General features: G+C 39.6%; 1 protein-coding gene across 4 annotated transcripts in view; it reads right to left on the bottom strand.

Annotated features, from left to right (window-relative positions):
- TBXAS1 (thromboxane A synthase 1) overlaps positions 1 to 16770 on the bottom strand; it is a 387815-nt gene that overhangs the window by 91710 nt on the left and 279335 nt on the right. For all 4 annotated transcript variants that reach the window (XM_061638833.1, XM_061638829.1, XM_061638831.1 and 1 more), the window contains 2 exons: positions 15984 to 16132; positions 11776 to 11906 (listed from right to left, as the gene is read on the bottom strand). In XM_061638833.1, the coding sequence (XP_061494817.1) occupies positions 11776 to 11906; positions 15984 to 16132 (280 nt within the window). The remainder of the gene's footprint in view (positions 1 to 11775; positions 11907 to 15983; positions 16133 to 16770) is intronic.

Genomic DNA, 16770 nt, shown 5'->3' with positions numbered 1-16770 from the left:
TGGTACAATATCAGTTGAAGCATTCAGAAATATGACCAAGAAATATATGATTAATGAGACATCACAGCTGGGACTATACTAAAAATGTATCTATGGTAGGTCACAGTGACAGATTAAATTATTCAGGTGAAAGAGTTTTCCTTTTGTCTTTACATGAAGCAGCAAAGCAGGAGCAAAGAACAACCAGATGATGTCTCACATTTAGATCCTACTGAATTCAATGGGGTTAAGTATCTTGCTTATTTTCCCTTGATTCCAGTGTAATGTAAGCATTCACAACTTTATCTGGAATAGACAGAAGTGATTAGAATCTAATCTAACTGCTAGATTGTGTGGTATGTGGGGTGTTTTTTTGTTGGATAAATCAAATTCAATTCCTGGTTCCCTTGTACGGCTCACTGGGTGGCCTTAAGTAAGTCACTATCCCTCTTACCCTAACCCATTTCACAGATTAAAATGTAAAGGTAAAATGGTGCACTGAGCATCTTATCAGAAGGGTTAGGGTTACAAATGTTTAAAAAATCCAGAAGGCTATGTACAAACTTAAATACCTTCAGAGTGCTTGAAGTGAAGAATGGGAGGAAGAACAGGAATAAGAAATCAGGATATGATCCACAGACTGCACACATATCTTTACAGAGCAAACTTCATAGCCAAAAAATCTACACTCACTTTTGTTCACAGATAATCTGTACACACTCTAATTCTGTCTTTTAAGCATTTAACCTTCCTTGCTTCCTCTTTCAAGTGAAGATACTGAAAATGTCTACAGTGCTTGAACAGACAGGCTCTAGATTTGCACATAACTGAGGTTGAGGGCAGCATTTTCTCAGCTCTGGAATTTACTCCCTAGTCTTCAAGTTTATTAAACTTCGGGCCATGTTTCAATAACTTCTGTTAGCTCAGGCTCTTTCTAAAATACTTGTTTAGGGATTTGGCTTGGCATTGAAGTTGCTTTGTTTGCTAACACCAACAGCTGGCTGATGTTGGGTGGTTTTTTTTAATATACTGTAAACAGGATGAGGCTCAGATGATAGTTAATTTATTTTTAATAAAGATGTACAGTAGTAAATTCTTTGCAGTACTTTGATGCAAAAAATCTCTGGGTTCATTTCTTAAATAAAAGGAATCCTGAGACATCTATAATCTCATCAGCTGCTCAGTGTTGTGGGATGCAGTGGAGTGGGAGGCATGAGACAAAGGTGCATAAACATGCATCAAAACCCTTTAAAATACACAAGCATGTGTAGTGAAACATGGATTACTTGAAATAGGCTGCAGTGTGATCACTCCTAAAAAAAACCCATCACCCTGACCCCGAGACTGCAATACTTACTGATCAGTTGCTAATATACCTTTTCTTGAGGTGTTTGAGAGTGTGATGGCAGGGCAGTTGCAGGCATTCTTGGGTGAAACTGATGATCTAGACACATTTTCATTTGAGTTCAGACCTGGTTTTGGGACCCAGCTGGCCCTGGCCACCCTGATGGATAATCTTTTATTGGGAGAAGGGCAAGAGGAGTTAGATCTTGCTTCTTCTCCTCAATCTTTCTGTACTTTTGATACCCTGAATTATGTTCCAGTCATTTTGTGGAATAACAGTTGTGGAACTGTTTTTATTGTTTTTAATTTACTATGTCTGTAATCTTTTGTATTTTAGATTCTATTCCATTTTATTTAATTGTGCAGCACTTTAATACATTGGTAACTATGTTGTGACGCTATTTCTAAAACTGCAAAACAATGTAAACACACACACACACATTGTGGTTTGAACTTCACGCTACTATGTTCAATATGAAAAAAGAATATGGAAGAAAAGATATAGGACAAAATTTAAATACAGGATACTTTACAGCAGGAGGACTGGAAGATATCAAGCCCAGTCTTTGCATGAGACTTTGGCAGTAAAGTTGGGACACAATTTAAAAAGGAACAAAATGTTGAAAACGTGCGACTCCTCCTTAGACTCATGGTATGGTTGATCAAGGACAGTAGCATTGGCCAAGAAGCTAACTAGGTAGATCAAAAAAGCACAAGGTTGAGCCAGGAAAGACAAATTTGAACTTGTATGGTTTCCCTTCATTCAATTTATTAATGCCCATGATCTATGGAGCCATTGTCCCAGTACACATAGCCATTTATGGAGGTCCACCTTGGGACGATGATTAATCTTTTGTTTGCCAGTTTCCAAATGTCTAGTTTTTCTACGACTGGATTTGTCTCTTTCCAGGTTACCTGACTGTTGTTTGTATTTCTGTAAGTTAGAATGACAATAAAAATATTATACAGCCACAAGAGTGGCTGTATACTATAGTCAGCATGGATTTTTCACATTCTGCAATGTTCAATTGAAAATACCCCCCATGCCATTCTGATGCTTCCCATAAGCTCATTTCAAAACAAAACCTTACAAACCTTATAGTCCTGAACTCAGAAATGCTTGCTTAACAATCATCTAAATTTTCATGGCGATACACAAAAGGGTCAGACGGAATTGAGAGTTCAAAGTGTAAAAAGAGAGAGAGAAAAAGTCCGTTTTGGGACTTTTTTCTGTCAGTGTTCTCATAATATGTTGAAATTAATTAAAAATCAGCCATGTTCACAGAGTACCTGTAATCCTATTACTGACCTTGCCCCATACTCTGACCTTCATCTTCTGCAGTTTAAAAGTTAAAAAAAATGCTTGGCTTATTTTTAATTAATTTAAAATATTTAACATTGAACTGAATGATAATGTCAGGCATGCTCAGTAAGAACCAACTGTAGTGTTCTAAAAGCCAGACTCTCAGCTACTGGGCTTGTCTAATCAGGGGGCCATACCTACACCAGACCTTTATTTCACTTTAAACAGTCATGGCTTCCCCCAAAGAATCCTGGGAAGTGTAGTTTGTAAAGGGTGCTGAGAGGAGACTCTTATTCCCCTGACAGAGCTCCAGTGGCCAGGGTAATTCAACAGTCAGCCGCTCTGACTGTAGCTCTATGAGGGGAATAGAGCGTCTCCCAGCAACTCTCAGCACCCTTCACCAACTACACTTCCCAAGATTTTTTGGGAGAAGCCATGATTGTGTAAAGTGAAATAAAGGTTTAAATTTGGGTGGGAGGCTGAACAAGAATGATACTGTTCACAATGTTTTCCTTTTGGAAAGGAAAGGGTCTTCCCTTCTGCCCAGCGCCCACCCACCCAATCTCCTCCCCTCCCCTCCCCTCCCCTCTTCTTCCCCTTCCCCCAGGTCAGTTTCACCTATCCTAAGCATGATTGCACAGGTGTAAATCCCACTGAATTCAAAAAGCATGCAAATGATCAAACCTGCCCTCCCCTCCTCCTCCCTCCTATCCCCTCCCTCTCCCCTTTCCTTCACCCCTCCCTTCCCTTCACCCCTCCCTTCCCTTCTCCTCCTTCCCCCTCCTCCTCCTTCCCCTCCCCTCCCCTGCACTTTCCCCCCTCCCTGTCCCCCTCCTCCATGGTCAGTTTTACCTATCCTAAGCATGACTGTACGGGAGTAGATCCCATTGAACTCAATAAGCATGCAAATTATCAAACCTGCCGTCGCCTCCTCCCCCCTCCCTTTTTGCCCCTTCCCCCCTCCCCCCTCCAATCCCCTTCTTCCCCCTCTTCCTCCTTCTGCTCCCCTCTCCCTGCCTTCCTCCTTCCCTCTACTCTCCCCTCCCCCCCCATGATCAGCTTTACCTATCCTAGCCATGATTGCACGGGAATAAATCCCACTGAACTCAATAAGCATGCAAATGATGAGACCTGTCTTTCCCCTCCTCGTCTTCTCTCCCTTCTTCCCCTCCCCTCTTCTTTTTCCTCCCCCCCTGATCACTCCAGCCCTCTCTCCCCATGGTCAGTTTTACTTATCCTGAGCATGACTGCATGTGCGTAAATCCTACTGAACTCAATAAACATGCAAATGATCAAATCTACCTTCCCCCCTCCTGCCTGCTCCCCTCCTCCCCTCCCCATCCCCTGTGATCAGTTTCACCTATCCTAAGCATGATTGCACGGGAGTAAATCCCACTAACTCAATAAGCATGCAAATGATCAATCCATTCTCAGCAAACTTGCACAGGATCTCATTGCTTACATCCCGGATTAAAAAGCAGAGATATTCACTAATAGCAAAAAAAACCTTGCAGTTTCAGAACGTACCTATAAGCCAACAAATATTTCTATCAAACTTTAAAAAGCAGGGAAATTCGGCAGCTATAATGAATACGCCAGGGGAGCAGGAGACCTGACTGCCTCTCTGAGATATTGTACTGCCCTACAAAGCTGTCAAAATGCAAACACAATTTGGGTTGGTCTTTCACAGTCCAATCCACTTCCTGTGTAGCTTGGAAGAATTTGGTAACATGTGCCTCTGAGCATATAGTGAGTGGTGGCAGCACCTGCAATCAGCCCAAAGAACAGAAAGAAGACATGTGCTGTGCTGATCTTGTTTTAGCAGGGAGGAAGCAACAATATTAAAACAGTTGGTATAGTTCAGATAGTCACCTTAAATATGTTTGATTTACTGTGCAATTTTAGTGAAGTTTCCTATAGTAAATAATTTTCTTTTGCTTCTGTTACTGTGAATATGTGAACGACAGCAACACTTTGCAATACTAAAAAAAAGCTACAAAAACAATTGTAGAATAATGGCACTGACTGTTCTGCAGAATAGTTTCCAATGGACATGAGGAGTGTCTCACTTTGCACAAGATAAAAGAGTGGGACGTGAAATGTATTTTAGCAAAATTCTATGTGTGCTCTATGTTTTTAATTGACCATGCCCACCTTTCCTTAAGTGGAGTAGTTTAAGCATAGCAGGCTGAAAACATGCATCTTGGGCAGGCCACGTTTGTTTTTTCCAGCAGCTAGAGCCATTGCTTAAGTAGCACCATATTGTAATCATTCTGATTTTACATCAAACTGCAGTTTCAGATTCAACTGTTAATGTGCCCAAAATAGAAATAGAGCATAACCTCCAGTTTGAAACACAAAAGGTTGTCTTCACCATTATATGGCACTGACCAATAAAAAGGCTTTGAAATTGATAAAAATAAATTTGACACAGATTTCTAGGATGAATAATGAGAGAAATATAATTTTCTAGATTAGATTATCTGTAGAAACAATAGTAACACCAAAAAGAAGCAAAGTAAGAACACCACCAATAAACATACAAAAATGTTAATTCTTCATCTTTGGAGGTGGCAGGTGTTGCTACCACTCACCATATGCTCAGAGGCACATGTTATCAAATTCTTCCAGCTACACAGGAAGTGGATTGGACTGTGAAAGACCAACCCAAATTGTGTTTGCATTTTGACAAATTTGTAGGGCAGTACAATATCTCAGAGAGGAGGTCAGGTCTCCTGCTTCCCTGGTGCATTCACTATAGCTGCCCAATTTCCCTGCTTTTTAAAGCTTGATAGAAATGTTTGTTGGCTATAGGTACATTTTTAAACTGCAAGGTTTTTTGCCTATTAGTGATTTTTTTCCCCAAACAGTGCCACCCCTGAAGACTAACCTCACTGGCTGCGATTAAGAAAAAAAAATCAGGAATAGAGGAAGCTGCTTTATACTAAGTGAGACAATTGGTCAACTTAGCTTTGTACTGACTCTACCAACTCGCAGCGGCTCTCCAGAATTTCAGAGAGGGAGTTTTTTCCAGCTCTACCCAGAGATGTTGGGGATTGAACCTGGGCCTTTTGCATGCCAAACAGATGCCAAATAATAAATAAATAAATAATACATGTTTATTAGTCATTTATTTATTACATTTATATCCCACCCTTCCTCACAGTAGGAGCCCAGGGCAGCAATGTTCTACCATTGAGTTATGAACCTTCCCAAAAATTATACTTCTGTATTCAAAAATAGTTGGGGCAGAGTGCCACAGACAAGCATGCATGGTATTTGCCATGGAGACAGCAATATGCAAAGCAAAAGTCAATGCACAGTGGACAGGTTTTACTGAAACAGGTTTAATTCACATTGATAATGAGGAGAGAGGGTGAAGCTACAGGAGATCCATGGTCACATCTCTCAGAATGAGAGCCAGGGTGGTATAGTGGTTAGCCTGTTAGACTAGGACTGGGCAGACCTGGGTTCAAATCTCCACCTAACTATGAGCACTAGGCCATTCACTTTGTCTCAGCCGAATCCAGCTGACATGGTTGCTGTGATAAAGAAAATAATGGAGATGGGGAAAGCACTCTGTATGTTGCCTGCAGCTTCTTGGAAGAAGGGTAAGCTAAAAATGTAATCATAACAATCCATTTTTATTTTCACGTAAAGGCAACCAGTCGGGGGGGGGTCCGATTCTGACCAGAAGCTGGGTTTAAAGCTCCCCCTCGCCACATAATTTACCCAATCTAATTCAAACACACACACCCAAAAAAGCTTTTCTTAGCTCCACAGGCGAAAATGCAAGTATCTTTTTCTCCTCTGCAGGCATACCAGCAGCTATGGAGTGGGGTGACTTTAGACTGAGGGGAAATTAAATTAAATTAAATTAAATTAAAGTGTGAGGGAAAGGGTTAACACTTCCTTCCCCAGCAGCACTATTCTGATCAAATGAGCCCCCCCCCCAGCTGTTTTAATGTTCTCATTTTAAAAAGTTGGAAATTCAATTGGAGGTGTCTCACATAATGTGTAGCTTGGCCCTGAAGTCTACCAGAATCCTTTATTGTTGACTGACCAAGTCAAACTTGTGAAGAAAGACTGAGTGATCTTCAAAACCTGCTTCAGATTCTAATATTACCACAAACATAGCAACAGGACTTTTGGAGCTGGCTTATAAACATTATAGTATTCATCAAGATATTAATAAATGTTTGCAGCACAAAAACAATTACTCACATTTCTATTCTAATTAAAATCACAGAACATTCTCTGGAACCTTTCCTGATATCAGCGGTGATTCCTTGTCTCATTAATAGACCTGTGGAGGTTGGCCCTTAATTGAAACTTTTTTTTCATTCAAGCGACACATTTTTCAAGAGAACACATTCCGGGGAAAATAAGATGATACATATATTATTATTCTTTTAAATCCAATATAATAGAAAAACAGCTTCCCTATCTGGATTTTTAAAGTATGATGTTTTTAGGACTGTAGTCCAAGCATATGCCTTGAAATTTGGGGTGCTTGAGGAATTTGATTTGTGTGAATTTCGAGATTGAAAGGAGCTGATCCACAGCTCCCAAGCTAATGTGTGGATCGGAATACAATTAGATTGCACTCCTCCACATTTTTGGAAAATATATAGCAAAATGTGTTTTAAAATGCATATTTTAGGACAGGAATGGGGAACCCTCTCTATCCTCCATCCAGACAAGCAAGAGGCATGATCAGAGTTCAAGCGCACATCCCAGACAAGCAAAAACACTGGGGCTGAGAAGCAGGCCAGTGATGGGATGTAATCTGAGGAGAGTTCCAAGAGCCAGACAGAGAGAACTAAAAGGATGCATTCGGCCCTGAGGTTCCCCACCCCTGTGGTGGGATAAAGTATGTTTAGAAATACCTACACTGAGCTATGCATTTTTGTGCTGATTTTTTTTAAATGGCAGATTAATGTAGAAAAAGGATGGGATGAACACAAGCAAAACTGACAAAGACTAAAACAGACTAATCTGTGGTCCATCCCTATTTATATGTCCTGATGCAGCATGAGAAAAGGCAGCCACCATTTCCCCTCACATTCCTGAATGGATCCTGTCATCTACCACCTTTCCCAACCCACTCTGAAGAATAAGGCATCACGTGTGCTGCACAAGAGGGCTGGAGAGGAGATGGATAACAAGGCCACAAAAGGGGTAGGCTGCAGAAGCCACTCCATGATTCTCAAGCCTGAACTGTAGTTAAGAGTAAGATATATTCCATTACATAATTCGTAGGCATTTTTTTCCTTCTGGGAAAGCTTATGCTACAACAAGCTGCTGAACTTCTGAGGGGTCTCAGCAGTTTTTCAAGCTCCCATTAAGTCCTCTTCCTCTCATACAGAGTCACAGCAAAACAGCCAATTAATCCAAGTTCTGACCTATATATTTTAGTGATTCTACATAGGAGAAGATTAATACCTCCATCCCCCCCCTTTTTTTTTAAACCACTCAGATGGAAATGACATTGCGGTCAATGTTCCTCCAGGGCTGATTCAAGAACAATGAATTATTACTCCACACAACAGTTTTCATGATAGGAAGCAGTGGAAAAACTGAGGAATTATGTATTTTAGAAATTCCCTGTTTGGGCAGGTTTACATTTAGTTGTAGCTTTTATGAAACACATTGAAAATTTATTACAGACCTGATCTGACAATACTTTTCATTTGTCTGCCGTGATGATTAACCAAATGTTTATAAAAATACTTTACAGGAGACTGAAAGTGATGTGTATTATTATTGTTACTATTGTTGTTTTTAAGGAATATCTGTTTCTGCTCTAATGATTTTTTTAAAAGATCACTGGGACGGGCCAATCATGGTGAATGGTGGATAAAAGAAATCTTATAAATCAATAAATCAGGGTGTAACATAAATTTGAGTTTCCTGACTCACCATTTGGAGACTAATGGTATATATATATAAAAAGAAATAGACTGCCTTCAAGTCGATCCCAACTTATGGCGACCCTATGAACAGGGTTTTCATGGTAAGTGGTATTCAGAGGGGGTTTACCATTGCCTTCCTCCGAGGCTGAGAGGCAATGATTGGCCCGAAGTCACTCAGTGAGCTTCATGGCTGTGTGGGGATTCGAACCCTGGTCTCCCAGGTCGTAGTCCAACACCTTAACCACTATACCACACTGGCTCCCAATGGTATATAAGAGTTCATCAATAAAAACTAAATGTAGGCAAATTATAAATGACATGAAATTATTAACAATTAATATCCACATCTGAATATAAGTGAATGACTACGTATGAAAGCAGCCACCCACCTAACCAATTTTGCTTTCTTCAAGGTAAAACAACACACAGAGTACTTAAGAAAACAAGAGAAATACAAAGCACTTATCTGGAAACACTTATGGGCTCAAAAGCCATCTGCATTAACACAAACAGCTGTGACACCTAGACAAACACAAAAGGGGGGAACTTCATGTTGCCAGTCTCCCTGTACGATTCTAATGAATTACACAAGGCATTTCTGAAGCATGAACCTAAAACATCCTAATAGAAAATTATCCATAGCTTTACTGGTGTCAGAAAGTCACCCATATTTAACTAGTGGCAAAAATGGCACAGGCAACTAAGAATGAATGGGAAGGCACAACAGCAATTGACCTCATGTTGCTCCATCTATATCACAAAAGTATCAGTAGTACTAAAACTGTCATTAATCACTTTTCCCTTCTCTCTGTATGATTATTTTCTAGCATATAAGGAAGACCTTTCTTTTGTATAAACATTTCAAATAAGCTTCGCTATTTCCCACTTAATCATATTTAACATTTTTACCTGCAGCAATTTCACTCCTGTTCCCAATTTAGTTCTTTCCATGTTTTTAAAGTATATATATTTACACAATATTGTATTTAGAGTAGTATGCCATAGACTAGAATGTGCTCAGTTTGTAAGATATTCATTAATTAATATTCTTCATTTCTGCAGTTCTGAAATTTACAAACTTAACATCAGATCATGAAAGGGTGTCAGAAAGAGCTGAAGTGAATCAATTAAGCTCATATCTGTGATGCATTTGACTTTGACTGTGTACCAGAGCACTTGCATTCAAATTCGATTTGTAGATTTGAAGGGCTCTTGGTTTATTTTATTTGCTAATCTACAAAACAGGAAATAAATTATGGTCTACAAGGATATTTTCACAAGTGCTGTTGCAGTGGATTATAATCAGAGAATAAGCTCCATTCCAAATACAAAGAAATGCTAACCCTTTTACATTCCTATTATATGATATGGCTTTCCTGGCCACTCTTAAAAAAGGTGGCAAAAATGAGACTTAAATGCTTGGCTAAGGAAAAACAGATATGAACAGATATTATTCCTTGAAGTATTACTGTCCTGTTCTCCATCTATTGTACGTGGGCCCATAGGAAGAATACCATCTGGGGTTAGGAGTACTGTGACAACTTGCTCTCAGTGAAAGAATATTCCTCATACTCAGAGTGACACCAGTAGTCATAGCTGAATTGGACAGGGATTCTCCTCCCACCCAGGAGTTTCAACATTCCCCTATAGCATGCAGCTTGTCTGACTTGCTTACATCATCTGAGCTATTTCACTCTGTTGGCATGGTTATCCAGTGTCACATCCCTTTTTAATTGTAGCACACTTGATCTACATGATCCCTCGGCACACACTGCTATGTTAAAACAGTCATACCTTGTTTGGACTAGATGAGGGATGAGAAACCTGTGGCCCTCCAGATGTTGTTGGGCTCCAGCTCCCATCAGTCGCGACTAACATGGCTAGTGCCCAGGGGTAATGGGAGCTGCTGTCCATTAACATCTGGAGGGCCACAGGTTTCTCAGCCCTGGACTAGATCTAACTCCATGGTTTTCAATAATTTTAGGCAATAACAATAATGGTGATTCTTGTCATATTGGTTTCCCAATGGAAAACTGGAGCAAAGAACCGGTCAATCAAAATTTTGTAGTCACCAGGGCCCACTTCCCCCAAGAGTCAAGGTGTTGTTCCTGAACTTTTGCTAGGCCTCAAAGCATGCATGAAGCCAGGGGAAATCTGCTCTTCTTTCCAGCTCTAAGCTGGGGGTGGGGGAGGCGAGGATGACAGAAAACAAGACTTTGTACTCAGCAGATCAGAGCTGGAAGTGGGGGCAGAGGCTTGCTCTGCCTCTGCCCCTAATGGGCACTTCCCCTCACAGCACCCCTTGGGCTCTGCCTCCTGTCTCCAGCTCCAAGATGAAGCGGGGAGGCAGAGACAAGTTGACTTGCTTTTGTCTGTAGCTTCAGGTTTAGACTCTTTTCACTCTCTAGAGCTTGGCTTCTCTCTTGCAATGTCAAGGAGAACAAGGGTATTGAACCTTGAATATGAACAAATGTAGTTACATGTATTTATGGTTCATTTCAGCTGGGGATGAATATGAAGGGGTTAAGCCAAAGGCTTGATGGAAGAGATGAGGATTGAACTGTGGCCTGAAGGACATAAGAGGTGACACCATACAGAACTTCAGGGAGGGTGTTCCAGGCATCATGTATGAACAAAGGTGAAATTGACAAAAGGGAAAGAAATATCTATAATGAGGGAGTACATGGAGAAAAGAGTCAAAAGTGAAAAAAGGAAACAAAACACAAACACAAAGGGTTTTAAAAAAAGCCCTCATGCCTAAAGAAATGTCATGCTTTTAAATGGATGAAATAACTGGGTTGGAAATTTTGCAAGTTCTAAGTGCAATTTTCAATAGTAGTTTTAATGAGAACATACGAGTCACCAGAAAAACGAACATTCTTGTACCCTTTTCACAGCTACAGTTCCAATGTACATCAAGAAGTGCAAACCCATGTAGAAGCCAAGATCAAAACAATCAACTGAGTGTTTCAGAACGTTAAATCAGACAGACTTTGCATTCTGGACAGAGGCCTTTGCTGGTTTTGATATCATCTCTGCAGTTTGCAGAGACAGACTAACTCTGAAGCATATCAGACGCCAAGAGCAAAAAATAGGGAAGGGCTTATGGGCTTGCTTATGGGCTTGCCAGAGGCATGTGACTGGCCACTGTAGGAAGCAGAATGAGTAGGACTAGATGGTCCCAGCTTGGTCTGGTCCTGAAGGGTTCCTTCTATAACACAGAAAATGTCTTACCTCATTTGGGTCTTGCTGGTCTCTCAAAGCAATCATATTCTTAATGGCATCGATAAAAAATCCATTCAGCTCATCTCGTTTCTTATTTGGCAAAATCCGAAGGAGGGGGATCATTATGAATGGAAATGCAACTTCAAAAGAGTTTTAAAAAAAGCAACATTAGCAATTCAAGCAAGTATACTCAACACCTTACCTTCCTGGGCATTTTTTATACTACTAATTTCTCTTATTTTGTCAGTTTTGACTAGAGGATCTCATATGCTTTCTCAGCTCAGATAACTGAGATAAGTACTTTGTTGTAAGAAACTTCTCAAAGGTTGCTCTAATTTACTACATTAGAGCTGTGCTGTGCTATGCTATGCTATGCTATGCTAAGCTAGGGCTGATGGGAGTTGCAATCCAGAATGATTTGGAGGATACTCAGTTGGAGAAAGCTGTCCTAGAAAGAAAAATAATTTAATGCTTTTTCAATACTGCAACGCATGTTCAACACACACTCAATTCATTATGAAGTGTATTTTAAAAAATATCCTGCAAAGCAACCTGTGATATAAGACAGCTCTGAGAATGTGATCAGAAGGTTACTTGAATTCCATTTCCACCATCCTATCTTTGGAAAGCAGGTTGCCTCATTTAATGCTCTAGTTAAGCCTATATATCTTTTTCCAAAGAGACTAACTGCATCAAACTATATTTACAAATTCCAAAGACAATCACAAGGTTTGTCTCATGGCTGTAGGAAAGTTTTGTGTAAATGTACCCTTTAACTAAGTGAATCATGAAGTAGAAGGTCACTAAAGGCTTTTTCAAATGAGGAATTTGCCCTAAAGTACTTTTCCTTTGTAGCAACTACCCTGCTATTCACAAAGCCTTAGTTGTGTTCACTGCACAAATTTAAGCCTTAATCAATGATTCCTATAGTGGTTACTACCTTAGATGAAAGTGGAGAACAATAAATTCCAAATCTATACCCTGAGTGGCTATTGTTATAAACCAACAAACTAGATATGTATATCAAATGGAGAGGGGGAAAAGTACACCTACACAAAAAGGTGTGTGTTCAGTGGGGTTTTCTCCAGAAAAAAGAGCATAGGATTGTAGCCTTTGCCTTTTGTTGACATCATTACTATGGTTAGTTACATCAAAACCAAAAATAATTCCACGCTGGAATTCCACCAGGAATGAAAAAGCCTTCCCAAGTAGGTTTGCCCAGTGCCATAATTGTTGTGTTTTTAGTGTCTAGTGAAGACCTTTCTATCCACACAGGTATTTTAAATCATTATATCATTTGGGCCTCTCTGTTTATAAATCTCTGTTCAACTTTGGGGTGCAGTGAGGGTTTTGTTTTTGTACTTACATTAACTTTTCATCTTATTTATTTATTAGATTTATATCCCCCCTTCCTCCCAGTAGGAGCCCAGTCTTATGGTTTTATGATTTATTTTGTATTTAAATTGCTTTTACTTACGTATTATAAGCTGCCAAGAGAACTTTACATTATGGGCTGACGCACAGATATCATATATAAACAAGCTCCTGTTTAAGCCTGCAATCCTCTACCCACTTAGCTGGGAGTAGGTCCCATTGAATTTAATAGGACACCTCTCAGTAGGCATGTAGAGGATAGGACTGCAGTTCTAAAGCATTCTAGACCTCTAACCTTATCCTTTTTCAGTTTCATTCCAACTGTTCGTTACACCCATAACTCATTGAGAGAAAGGGATATGGAGAGGTACAGGGAAATTTTTTCTATCTTTTTTTTTTTGATACATCTCTTATTACAGTTTGCAAAATGTATGATTGGTTTCCTGGAAACAAGCCCTATGAGGAGAGACTGAAAGAACTGGGCATGTTTAGCCTGGAGAAGAGAAGACTGAGGGGAGATATGATAGCACTATTCAGGTACATGAAAGGTTGTCACACGGAGGAGGGCCAGGATCTCTTCTTGATCATCCCAGAGTGCAGGACATAGAATAAAGGGCTCAAGTTGCAGGAAGCCAGATTTCAACTGAACATCAGGAAAAACTTCCTGTTAGAGCCATAAGGCAGGAATGCTTTGATTTGGATTCCTGCATTGAGCAGGGGGTTGGACTTGATGGCCTTATAGGCCCCCTCCAATTCTACTATTCTATGATTCCTTTTTATCTTATGCCTCTTTCTTTATATCTTTATATCCTTTATACTTCTTATGAATATAACTAATATTTATCACTTTATAGAACTTTTGTGGCATGTATTGTATGGTCACATTCTATATTCCTGTGTTTTTCTACTTTCTATAAGAAAATTATTCTCAAAAAAAAAAAAAAGTAGAGGTGAACCTGCCTCTATATATTTATTTTAATTTATTAGTATAGATTACTATTTTATTAATACAGTTAAGTTGTGTAAAGTGTTTCAACAAGCACAATTCTCAGGAGCACCTTCAGAGACACATGTCAACCAAAATTCTTTTGGGGCACTTTTTGATACAGGAAAATATACAACTGTGGAATTTGATAAAGAGATTTGTTGAAATGTATTGTATGATTTAATTATATTACTTTTTCTCCTTTTATACATGCTAGAGATTCACAGCTCACATTCACATTTTTTTTTAAAAAAAATCCACAACGTGCTGTGCTATACACGCCTTGGAAATAAATTCCACTAAGTTCAATGGGATTCACTCACTAGGATGTATATTTTGTATTAGAGCATTTGCCAAGTATTGGGCCCTTGCATAATCTCATTCCTTCCCTACTGAAATCTAACCCTGTCCCTGATCCTTTACCAAACTCATGAAATATGCCTGGAAAGTGAATTCAAAATCAGAAATATCATATGCAAATACTAATAGGGATATTATAAGCATTCAAAATCTTTTCAAGATTGAAGGGCATGGAATGGAGATTTCAGTAAGGGGGATCAATATTCAGCAAGGGCCAATGGGGCTGTTCAAAAGCTTGCAAGCAGGATTGATGTGAGTGGGGCCCTGTTTGCATCAATCCTGCAAGCAACACCAGCACCAATACCACCTTTCCCTTCCACCAAGCACCCAGTTACTTGTCTCGGGGCATGGGGAAAAGGATGGTAACAGGTGCTTCCCAGGCCCTGGTAGAGCCTTTTTGGCCACCAAGAATGGGGCTGGAACTACTGGTCCCAGCTCACATTCACACCATACACTTAAAGCACATTGTTTTCCACAAAGAATCCTGGGACCTATAGTTTGTTAAGAATGCTGGGAGTTGTAGCTCTGTGGGGGGTAAACTACAGTTCCCAGGATTTTTTATGGGGGAAGTCACATGTTTTAAATGTGCTTTAAATATATGGTGTGGATGTGACAATCCATAGTGAAAAACTGATACAATGCATGTTGTTTCCACTCCACTGGGGTCTTGGGAGACCCATAACCTCGGTCACTGCCACCCTTTTCTATCCTACCTAGAAATAAATTACTGGGCCCTTAGAGAAGGAGATGAGAGAGGCTGTAGGAGAAGAGGGTACTTTGAAAGCACCCTCAAAGCTTTTTGCACTTCGAAAGCACCCTCAAATGCTTGCCAAAAGCCTGCTCTTTGTGAGCATTCAGTTTGAATGCTCGTAAAGGCTTAACCTCTTTCAAGGGAAGCAACAGGATGCTCATACATCTGTAAACACAAATGGCTGTGTGAAACTGTATACACTTTCAAGAAATTTTGCTAGCATTATTGAATCTTTTATGATTTCCCTTGAAGTTCCTCTGCAGTTTTGCCTGAGGAGGAACCCATAAATTTGCTTTAGGTGAAATCCAGTGATGGTCTAGAGATCAACTAAGCTCTTTTTAGCTCCCCTTAAAATTTCACAGATGTTTGTTCTGGGAAGGAACCTGAAAATTGGTTCAAGTTTTCTTCTTTACAAATATTTAGTGCTATTTCCAGAATCCAATACAGAAAACAACTTCAATGCACCATCTTATTTGACACCCTTATTTGAGTTGAAAATACAAAATCTACACATTCAGTGAATCGATGAATGCTAGGATCTGAAGTCTTTGCAAGAAGCACATTTGCATGGAAAAATACTGTGGCTACAAATTACCTTCAAGAAATCATATGGGTACATTGCCTTAGTCCATAGCCTGCATTCTAAACCACTGCCTTCCGCACATTTTGGTGTGTAATGTACAATTCCTTAGGGAAAGATTTAGGAACAGTTGGGCCATATAGAGAACAATGTGATGTTATACTTACCGGCTAGGATTAAGAGGGGTCTGAATTTTGAAAGTTCAAAGACTCTTCTGGTGTTCTTAACAAAGGGATCATTGGGATTCTTCTGGGAGTCCACACAGATTCCAAAAGCCACACTAGCAACAACATCCAGAGTGAACCAACTATAATTCCTGTAACAGATTTAAGAAGGTCGCTCTTAATCTGCTGTATTTGTACTATACAGTTCTATTTCTGCATTTGTTGCACAATAGTCTTAAGGTTTATTTTTTCTGCAGAAGTCCAAGCCAATTCAAAAACATTTGAGTTTTTATATGAGCCAACCCTTTTAAAAAACTGCTTACACAGTATCAAGAGATAATCATAATATGCAAAACTCAGCACAGTATCTTCTGAAGTTGATTATGAACAATGTTTATACCTTTTGTTTTTTTGGTAAAAAAATTGTGCTTTTAAACTACAAAATTGATACTTATTAATTATTCTAAACACAATAAACTCTCAATTTTCTGAATCCCAGTTTTCCAGAAGTTCTAGGGCTGGTTCACACATACATGTTTATCAGTTGGACTGCACTATCAAGTGATTATTGCATTTCTGAATGTCTCATCCCACCTGAGACAGATCTTAAATTGGACCTCAAATGACACACTTTATAATTAAATCAGTCTACATATTCATCTCCCAGTCATCAGGCATACAGGACTGAGTGCACAGAAATCAAATTATACCTATGTATACATAACACATATTCTGCTTAACAGAATTCTTTCCCAGTCCTGGCTCCCATCATGCAGCACCACGTCAATGT

The sequence above is a fragment of the Rhineura floridana genome, chromosome 8 (genome assembly GCF_030035675.1).
Source record: "Rhineura floridana isolate rRhiFlo1 chromosome 8, rRhiFlo1.hap2, whole genome shotgun sequence".
Lineage (NCBI taxonomy): Eukaryota > Metazoa > Chordata > Lepidosauria > Squamata > Rhineuridae > Rhineura > Rhineura floridana.
Note: the sequence above shows the minus strand (reverse complement) of the source record. Positions and strands in the feature narration are given on the sequence as shown.